Below are 10,019 nucleotides of genomic sequence, written 5' to 3'. Positions count from 1 at the left end.
CTCTTTGTGACCCATGGACTGCAGCATGCCAGGCTTCCCTGACCATCTCCAACTCCCAGAGCTTGCTCAAACTCATGTCCATCAAGTCGGTGATGCCATCCAACCATCTCATCCTCTGTCGTCCCCTTCTCCTCCTGCCTTTGATCTTTCCCAGCATCAGGGTCTTTCCTAAGGAGTCAGTTTTTCTCATCAGGCAGCCAAAGTATTGGAGTTCAGCTTCAGCATCAGTCCTTCCAATGAATATTCAAGATTGATTTCCTTTAGGATTGACCTTTGATCTCCTTGCAGTATGAGGGACTCGCAAGAGTCTTCTCCAACACCACAGACCACCTTACCTGACTCTTTGTAGATCTACCTGTATCACATAGGTAGATTTAAATTTTTTTAAACTATTCCTCTATCGATGGCTCCTAGATTTTACTTATCCAAAGACTTCCCTGCAGTTGAACTAAGTTTATAAACTGTCTTGCCTGCTCTGGGCAAGACATCAGTTCTGGTGAACAAATTACAGATGCAGCCAGCTTCAGAGTTTGGAAATCTTGGGTTAGGGTGGAAAATGGGGTCTGAGATGTGACGGGAAGGTTCGTGTACTCTCCTCTTCCCAGCAAATCGCCATTGCTCGGGAGGGCGACCTGCTGACCAAGGAGCGACTGTGCTGTGGACTGTCCATGTTCGAGGTCATCCTGACCCGCATCCGGAGCTACCTGCAGGACCCTGTCTGGCGGGGCCCGCCACCCACCAACGGCGTCATGCACGTGGACGAGTGCGTGGAATTCCACCGGCTCTGGAGTGCCATGCAATTCGTCTATTGCATCCCCGTGGGGACCAACGAGTTCACAGCTGAGTAAGTAGCCCCAGAAAGGTGGGGTCACCCCCAAACCTGTTCGTCCTCCTAAGAGCCATCGTACAGCAGAGCTCAGCCAGAAAGGAGGGCAGGGGTAGGATGGCCCAACAGCAGTCTACTGAGCACGTGCTTTATGTTGGTCAGAGTGCTAGGTGCTGGACATAATCCCGTGCCCAGCAAAAGTAGAGATGGTTCCTGGTGTGTGGGATTCACAGAGCCTAGAGGAGATGAGAGGATAAACATAAGGTGGATTGAACGAGGCCACCTGGCAGCAAGGACAGGAAGGACAACAGATTCCCACAAGGAGAGAGACAAGAGGATTCAGTTCAGTCCGACTCTGTGACCCCACGGACCGCAGCACCCAGGCCTCCCTGTCCTTTACCAGCTCCCGGAAGCTGCTCAAACTCATGTCCATCGAGTCGGTGATGTCATCCAACCATCTCATCCTCTGTCATCCCCTTCTCCTCCTGCCTTCAGTCTTTCCCAGCATCAGGGTCTTTTCCAATGAGTCAGTTCTTTGCATGAGGTGGACAAAGTATTGGACAAGAGGATTATTGGAATTTCATTCACAGACTACGACTGAGCTGGAACATTGCTTAGGATGCAGCTCTTAGAGGAGACCTCCCAGGAAAAGCTCCAGGTGGTTGGAGGCAGAGATGGACTGTGTGCACTTCAAGGCCTCAGACCTCTAAAGTTCTGTCTTCCCGAGACTGGAAGGTGGGCCGACAGAAGGGGCAGGAGGGAGCCCAGACGAGGCTCAGCATCAAGACCTCACTGCACATTGCCATCTCCTACACAGATCCCCAGGGCTCACAGAACAGAGAAAGGATCCACCGGTAGCAGCTGGGCCCCACCTTGCTCATGAGGCCTCTGCTCCTGAAAAATGGGGAGGGGAGCCTTTGAGAGGGGCCCAGTCCTGTCCTCAGAAAAGACAGAAGCAGAGCCCCATCCTCCCATCGCTTGCCCAGCTACACAGCAGAGCAGAGTGTGAGGGGAGCAGACCAGGCCTGCCTCCGAAAGGCGCGTGGGGCCCACAGAGATCCCCCTGGGGGAGTGGGATGGGAAGGCTGCTTTCCAGAGTGGCTGCACTTTCAGCGACAGCAGTGGGGAAGCTGGGAACCTTTCCAGTGAGATTCCGCTGCTGATGAAGGACGAGAGATTCACCCGAGAGATGCCCCATGGCCTCCCAAATCGCCTGCATTGCTGTTGAGACTGAGGTTGTGCAGGCTTAGTTTTACCAGACCCGAGAGGACTGGCAGCCCCCCACACCAGCAGCATCTGCTCATGGCCCTACCATGCCCCCCGATCCCTGCCCTGTCAGCCTACACTGGAGCATCTGCTCATGGCCCTACCGTGCCCCCCCGATCCCTGCCCTCTCAGCCTACACTGGCCAGTTGGTCTGGTTCAAAACGGCCCTTCACCTCACAGGTTTCCTCTGATTTTTGTCCAGAACCAAGACAGCATCTCATCAGAATTCTGATTGGTTGAATAAATCTCAAAGGCTGGTTGGATTTTTTTTTCTTGCAAACTTGTCTTCTTCAAAGCCGATTTTTCTTACAGCAGTGGGGTGACAGACTGACACCTCTTTGTGGTTAGAAGGGCTTCTATTGAAACCTCGGTCCTGGGAACAAATGAATCCATACTCACAACTTCCCTTGTACCCACTGTACAGATTAAGAGAATTGGTCCAGACATGGTCCAAGGTGAGGGCTCCTCCCCACCTCTCACCCCAGCTGCTTCCTCTCCCGCTCCCAGGCAGTGTTTCGGAGACGGCTTGAACTGGGCCGGCTGCTCCATCATCGTCCTGCTGGGCCAGCAGCGTCGCTTTGACCTGTTCGACTTCTGTTACCACCTGCTCAAAGTACAGAGGCAAGACGGGAAAGATGAAATCATTAAGAATGTGGTAAGCAGCTCGTGGCTGGGGCCTGGGAGAGGGGGCCGGGCCTGACAAGCAGGCTTTCATCCGCCAAGGAGGGTGAGCTCCTTGTGGAGGCCAACTCCCCACCCCGCAGGTAGGTGCGGAGACACTCAGCAGCTGGCGACCTTCTTGTAGGAAGCCATGAGTCACTGACTTGTAAGCCACCGGGATGAATCAGGTCACCCCACAGGGCAGGGCCAGCCTCCAGAGCTGAAACACACCTTTCCTAGGCCAGTCAGAGTCTGCTCATCCCGCTTCGTCATCTGCACAGACACTGCTGTGCAGGCATGGGGATGAAATGAGCGCTGTGGTGGGATGAGCGGGGCTGCCGTGGGAGCATGAGGAAGGGCCAGCTAAACCAGGCTGAGGGGCTGGGGAGGGGCCTCAGAAGGCTCCCCATAGAGGCGATGCTGGGGCAAAGTCCTGAATGATCGACTGCAAATAGACAGGCAGGAAATGGGGTGCAGAATAGGGGAGCTGTTCCAGACAAAGGGGCTGGCTAAAGTAAAGGCACAGAGGCCTGAAGATGGATGGCTGGAAGATGGTCCCGGTGGGTCTCCAGGACCAGCCGAGAGGGAAAAAGGCAGGTGCCGCTTCATACAGGTGACCATTTTCATGAAGTAGAATATACGTAACATAAATTTTTTCTATTTTTAAGTGTTCAGTTCAGTAGAGTTTAATCATTTTGAACTGTTTACTGCATTAAATTCACTCACCCGTGTTTGGGTGCAACCATCCCATTTTTTTTTTTTTTCTTGCTGTTATTTAATTGCAGGAGTTCTTTCTGTGTTCTGGATATTATTCCCTGAGCAGATACATGATTCAAATTGTTTTCTTTCATTCTTTGAGTCACCTTTCCACTCTGTTGACAGTGTCCTTTGATGCAAATGCATTTTTAATTTTGATGGATTCCAATTTATTATTTATTACACTCCATCTCCAGAACTTTTTGTTTTCCCCAAATGAAACTCTGTGCTTGGTTAACACTAACTCACCATTCTCCCTTCCTCCAGCCTCTGGTAACCCTTCACTTTCTCTCTGTATGAATTTGACTGCTCTAGGACTCAGCATAATGTGTTCAGGGTGTACAGTGTTGTATTAATAGCATGTGTCAGAATCATCTGCCTTTAAAGGCTAAATAGTATTCCATTATATGCGTACATGACATTTTGTTCATCCATTGGTCAGTTGATGGACACTTGAGTTGCTCTCACATTTTGGCTGTTGTGAGTAATGCTGCTGTGTCGTGAGTGTACAGATAGCTGTTCCAGACCCTGCTTTCATTGCTTTGTGGTATATACCTAAAATCAGAATTGCTGGATCATGTGGTAATTCTATTGTCAATTTTTGAGGACCACCATAATGTTTTCCACAGGGACAACATCATTTTACTTTCTCACCAGCAATATATAAGAGTTCCAGTTTCTTTATATCCTCCCAGCACTTGTCATTTTCTGTATATTTTTGGAACTAGCCACCTTAATGTGTATGAAGTGGTATCTCATTGTGGTTTTGATTCACGTTTCCTTAATGGTTAGTGATATTACCATCTTTTTGTGTGCTTATTGGCTATTTGTTTATCCTTCCTTGAAGAAATGTCTACCCAAGTGTTTTGCTCACTTTTTAATTGGGCTGGTTGGGTTTTTTTTTGTTTGGTTGGTTTTTTGCTGTTATTTAATTGAACAAGTCCTTTCTGTATTCTGGGTATTAATCCCTAATCAGATACAAGATTTGAAAATGTTTTCTTTTATTCTTTGAGTCACCTTTTCACTCTGCTGATAGTGTCCTTTGATGCAAATACTTTTTTAGTTTTGATGAATTCCAATTTATTATTTATTACCTATGCTTTGGTGCCATATTCCAAGAAGTTATTGCCAGGCTCAGTGTTATAAAGCTTTTTGTCTATGTTTTCTTCTAAAGGTTTTATAGTTTTTGCTCTTATGTTTAGGTCTTTAATCCATTTTCAGCTTATGTTTTGTGTATGGTGTAAAATAAGAATCCAACTTCTTTCTTCTGTATGCCAGTCTTCCCAGCACCGTTTGTTGAAAAGACCATTCTTTCTCCATTGAATGTTGCAGGCACCCTTGTCAAAAATCATTTGACTGTATTTGAAAGTCTTTATATCTGGGCTGTCTAATCCATTGGTCCATATGTCTGTCTTCACACTATTTTGATTACTGCAGCTTTGTGGTAAGTTTTGAAACTCATGTAAAGGGTTTTATGGTCAAGTTCACATTTCATTGTCAAGCTCTGGGCTCCCATAGGAGGCCTTTAAGCAAGAGAGTGGCATTACCGTGGAAACATCAGGACTCTGGAACCCACCCTCAACTGTATCCTTCCCTTGCTGTTGATCTCTCTATCCCCTCCTCCCACTCCTAACCGACATGCCCCTGTCCTTCTCCAGCCCCTGAAGAAGATGGCAGACAGGATCAGGAAATACCAGATCTTGAACAATGAGGTTTTTGCCATCCTGAACAAGTACATGAAGTCCGTGGAGACGGACAGTTCCACCGTGGAGCATGTGCGCTGCTTCCAGCCGCCCATCCACCAGTCCCTGGCTACCACCTGCTAGGCGGAAGGTCCTGCAAACCCTCAAGCTGGAGGAGGAGAAGCAGGAGAGAGAAAGCCACAGCCAGCCTGCGACAGGGTCCGACTGGACAATGTGTGAGATGAACCTGGAAGCAAACAAGAACCTCCCCAAACACATCTGCACCTTCCGAGGGCTGGGCCTCTGCATGCTCTCCCATGACATCTCCATGGTGGTTTTTCCATAGTGTAAATGAAAAAAAAAAAAAAAGAACAGAAACAGGGCAGTACTTGCTTTTTTCTCTTTTTCCCCTCAGCTATGTTAAGAGCCCTAGTTTCACCCTTTCTCCATCTCATGGTCCCCACATCCATGGTTGCTACACAAAACCTCCTCCCCTGATTGTGACCTCCTGCCCAGTGCCCACATGCAACCCCAGGACTGAAGTCTTAGAGATGGAGAAAAGAGTGTGGCCATGCCCCAAGACGTCAGCCTGGCTTGACAGGCATGCGTCCACTTCCTAGCATCTTCACTTCCTCTGGCTCCTTCCCCCTACTTCCCACAGTCTCATCTTGTCCTGCTCCAGATGCCAGGGATTCAACCGCCAAGTGTACTCCTGGACCAAGCACTGAGAGCCATGGTGAATGGGCGACGAGCTTCCTGGTATCAGTGCCATGGTAGATGGTGTTGAGGTGTTGCCTTTGGCCTTCCATGGACTCTTAAAACCACATCCTGACTCCCCTCTCAGGGCACTCCTAGGGAGAACTCAGAAATGCATTCACAGCTGAAATGGGTGAGCGGAATTTGGGTAGGAAGATGGTCAGGCCTGCTGTGTAGAAGCAGTATTTATGAACACAGCCAGGAATTCCATAGTCCAAAACAGAAAGCTGTTAGAACCCTTCATCAGCTTGATGGTGAGAGGGTCTTTTGTTTATTGAACAAGTAGTTAGCACCAAGTCGCACAGAGAGTGAACACTGGACTACTGGCCAGACATGCACTGCCCACAGCATTAGCCAGCAACCAAATTAGGAACCACTTCTTGGCACAGAATCTCTCATCCAGAAAAACCCTCACAAGAAAGAAACTATTAAAGGGTTATTTTAACAGAATCCAAAAAACACCTTGGGGTCAAGGAGGTAAGGAGTGTAAATAATACTTGTCAATGAGCTTTTAATACCAACCAACCCAGGGATCAAACCCACCTCTCTTGCATGTCCTGCATTGGCAGGCAGATTCTTTACCACTAGCACCACCTGGGAAGCCCCTTTTAATACTAAAATACAGCCAAAGAGGAACGCTGTTCTAATGAATCAGGACTTTTATTGTCCTAGAAGCTGAAAAATTGTGGAGACATTTGACCTTTGGCTTCTATTCTTTGATGTTCCTTAACTTAGATTTTGAGATGTAGGTCATATCTCACAGGGACATTGTTATTGTTCAGTTGCTCAGTCATGTCCAACTATTTGCAACCCCATGGACTGCAGCACGCTGGGCTTCCCTGTTCATCATCTCCCAGAGTTTGCTCAAACTCATGTCCATTGAGTCAGCAATGCCATCCAGCCATGCCTGCTTCCATTTCCCAGAATGAATCAAAATTCCTTGCAGAATCTCTTACTGCGCATGGGGAAGCTGTTTAGAAGGACAGAAGCCTTTGGGAAATGAATGTCTCCTTACAGAGCACCTTATCCTCAAAGGGAATCTGTGAGCCTGAGCTTGTATGAACATATAAAATGAGACAATTTGGTATTTCTTCCCTGGCCCAGGAAGGAAAAGAGAGAAAATAAACTGATAATGATCGCCTCACTCAGGGCAGATGAATAGAAATTGTTTCCATTAACCAGATGGCCCATTTCATCCCCAGGCAAGAGCAAAGAAGTGTCCATAGCAGGAGGTTTGTGTTATCCACTCATGTTCACCAAGGAGGACAGAGGTGGGGCTCGCCAAGTGTGATCCAAAGGCCACCTCCATCAGGACTTCTGAGATTTAACACATTTGATGCAGATTCCTGGGCCTACCTCAAACCCACCAATCCTGCATCTCTGGGAGCAGAATTGAGAAATCTGCACTTGCCACAAGCTGGATTGTTCTGTTACACATCAGAGTCTGAGGACCACTGCTGTAGAGGCCCCCTGCACTGCTAACCTTGGGCTTTGAGCTCCCTCTGAGCCATGAAAGAAAATAATTGTAGGGAAGGAAAGCAAGTCAGGGTACAAGCTGTCAGATCCTCCTGTTTGGAGCTGCCACTTCCTATTCTCATAGGAATAGTATTTCTCTCTCTCTGTCTTTTATTTTTTCCTTCTTGAAGATCATACATGTGTCCCAAAGGCAAAAGTGAGGGGTTACACCACATGGAAGAACTATATGGTAAAACTCACCTTCAAAACCCGCATAAAATTTCTAAGCTCCAGAGACTTGAGTCTTCAGGCCTGTCTGGGTACAGTAGGTGGCTCGCTTTCTCAGCTACTTGACTGTCTGTTAAGTCCTGGAGATCATTCTAAGTCCTTGACTGTTGCTTTGTAGAGATTTGGATCACCCATTTGATGAGATTGCCATTTCAATAACCTGCCCCTCCCATCCTATCATAGCCCTGACTTTGACCCTCTGGGTAGAATCCCATTGCCCTCAAGAGATTTTATCTCAGTAAATTGAGGTCTTCACCTTTAGGAGAGATGTTTCATTTCCCTGGCTCACCAGCAGCATTGATTCACAAATACAGAACGGGTTTAATATTCTTTCCTTCCTGGTGTTACTGCCCCTCTTTTGATTTTTTGTGTATCTAAGAACCAAGAAAAATAAAATCCTAGGTTTTAAAAGGTTTAAAAAAATTCTGTTTCAGAAACTGTCAAATGTACCATATTTGTATTAAGAGTTGTCGGGGATTTTTGTACAATGAATTTACATTTATTTATGGTGACTTATATTTACGCTTGTGATCAAATAATGATGTTAAATTCTTAAATCATATTTGCTATGCAGCTGAAGATGATATTTTGCTTTGTATTTTGGGGTACCTGTGTTGAGTTGATAAACATTTCCATCTCCATTAAAACTGCTTCCAAACTCGTGAAATGAGTGTCTTGTCTTGATTCTGGTTCATATTCTAGTCCTAGTTAATCTATGGAAGACCACGGGAAAGCTGGTAACTAAGGAAACAACCTGAAAGAGAAGGGAGGAACATAAAGAATATAAAGACGCTGCACCCTAAACTAATGGCTTGCTTTCTTTCTTTCTGGGGGAATTATATCTTTACAAATTGACTTACTCTGGGCTTGATATTGGAGATGTTTCCTGAGCCTCGGGCTTTCGTAGTCTGATGGTATAATTCTACAGCCTAGACTCCTAGTGCTGTTTTTTGTTTGTTTGTTGTTTTTGTTTGTTTGGGGTTTTGGGTGGGTTTTATTTTTTTAATTGGAGTGTGGTTGATTTACAATGTTGTGTTAGTTTCAGGTATACAGCGAAGTGGTTCAGTTATATATATATCTACTCTTTTTCAGAAGCTTTTCCATTATAGATTATTTTAAGATATTGAATATAGTTGCCTGTGCTATACAGTAGGTCTTTGTTATTTTTGTTTTATATATATATATTAGCAGTAGTGTGTATCTGTTAATCCCAAACTCCTAATCTATCCCTCCCTACCTTTCCTCTTTGATAACCATAAGTTTGCTTTCTGTGACTGTAAGTCTATTTCTGTTTTGTAAATAAGTTCATTTGTATCATTTTTTAGATTTCACTTATAAGTGATATCATATGATAATTTTTCTTTGTCTGACTTCGCTTAGTATGATAATAACTTGGTCCATCCTTGTTGCTGCATATTGCATTATTTTGTTCGTTTAATGGTTGAGTAATATTCCATTGTGGAATATTATGTATATATACATACACGCACACACACACCTTTCATCTGTTAATGGACATTTACATTGCTTTCATGCTATTATAAGTAATGCTGTTATGAACCTTGGGGTGCCTATATCTTTTCGAATTAGAATTTTTGTCTTTTCTGGATATATGCCCAGGAGTGGATTGGTGGATCATATGGTAAGCATATTTTTGGTTTAAGTAACCTGCATATTGTTTTTCATAGTGGCTGCACCAATTTATGTTCCTACCAAAAGTGTAAGAGGATTCCTTTCGTTTCACATCCTTGCTGACATGTTGTTTGTGTTCTTTTTGTTGATAACCATCCTGGCAAGTGTCAGGTGATAATCCCATTGTAGGTTTGATTTGCATTTCCCTGATTATTGTCAATATTGAGCATCCTTTTATGTGCCTCTTGGCCATCTGCATGTCCTCTTTGAGAAAATGTCTATATAGTTCTTCTGCCCATTTTTTCAATCAGGTAATTTATTTTGTTGGTGTAGAATCATAACTGTTTATATACATTGAATGTTAACCTCTTGTTAGTTATATCATTTGCAAATATCTTCTCCCATGCAGTAGGTTGTCTTGTCATTTTGTCAACAGTTTTCTTTGCTGTGCAAAAACTTTTAAATTTAACTAGGTCTCATTTGTTTACTTTTGCTTTAGGAAAGGAATCCAAATATATATATAATATATATATAATATATGTATATAGTTCTGATTTATGTCAAAGAGTGTTCTGCCTATGTTTTCCTCTAGCAGTTTTATCAATCTTACATTTAAGGCTTTAGTCCATTTTGAGTTTGTTTGTATATGTTGTTAGAGAATGTTCTAAGTTTACTGTTTTACCTGTAGCTGTCCAATT

At 44.8% G+C, this 10,019-nt stretch overlaps 1 protein-coding gene across 3 annotated transcripts in view; it reads left to right on the top strand.

Annotated features, from left to right (window-relative positions):
* Nucleotides 1-8,356, top strand: part of CYFIP2 (cytoplasmic FMR1 interacting protein 2) — a 135,565-nt gene extending 127,209 nt beyond the window's left edge. For 2 of the 3 annotated variants that reach the window (XM_018050112.1, XM_018050113.1), the window contains exons 30-32: nucleotides 606-844; nucleotides 2,600-2,747; nucleotides 5,167-8,356. In XM_018050112.1, coding sequence (XP_017905601.1) covers nucleotides 606-844; nucleotides 2,600-2,747; nucleotides 5,167-5,334 — 555 coding nt within the window. In that variant the 3' untranslated portion in view covers nucleotides 5,335-8,356. The remainder of the gene's footprint in view (nucleotides 1-605; nucleotides 845-2,599; nucleotides 2,748-5,166) is intronic. The other variant, XM_018050114.1, reaches the window with a different exon arrangement.

The sequence above is a fragment of the Capra hircus genome, chromosome 7 (assembly GCF_001704415.2).
Source record: "Capra hircus breed San Clemente chromosome 7, ASM170441v1, whole genome shotgun sequence".
Taxonomy (NCBI): domain Eukaryota; kingdom Metazoa; phylum Chordata; class Mammalia; order Artiodactyla; family Bovidae; genus Capra; species Capra hircus.
Note: the sequence above shows the minus strand (reverse complement) of the source record. Positions and strands in the feature narration are given on the sequence as shown.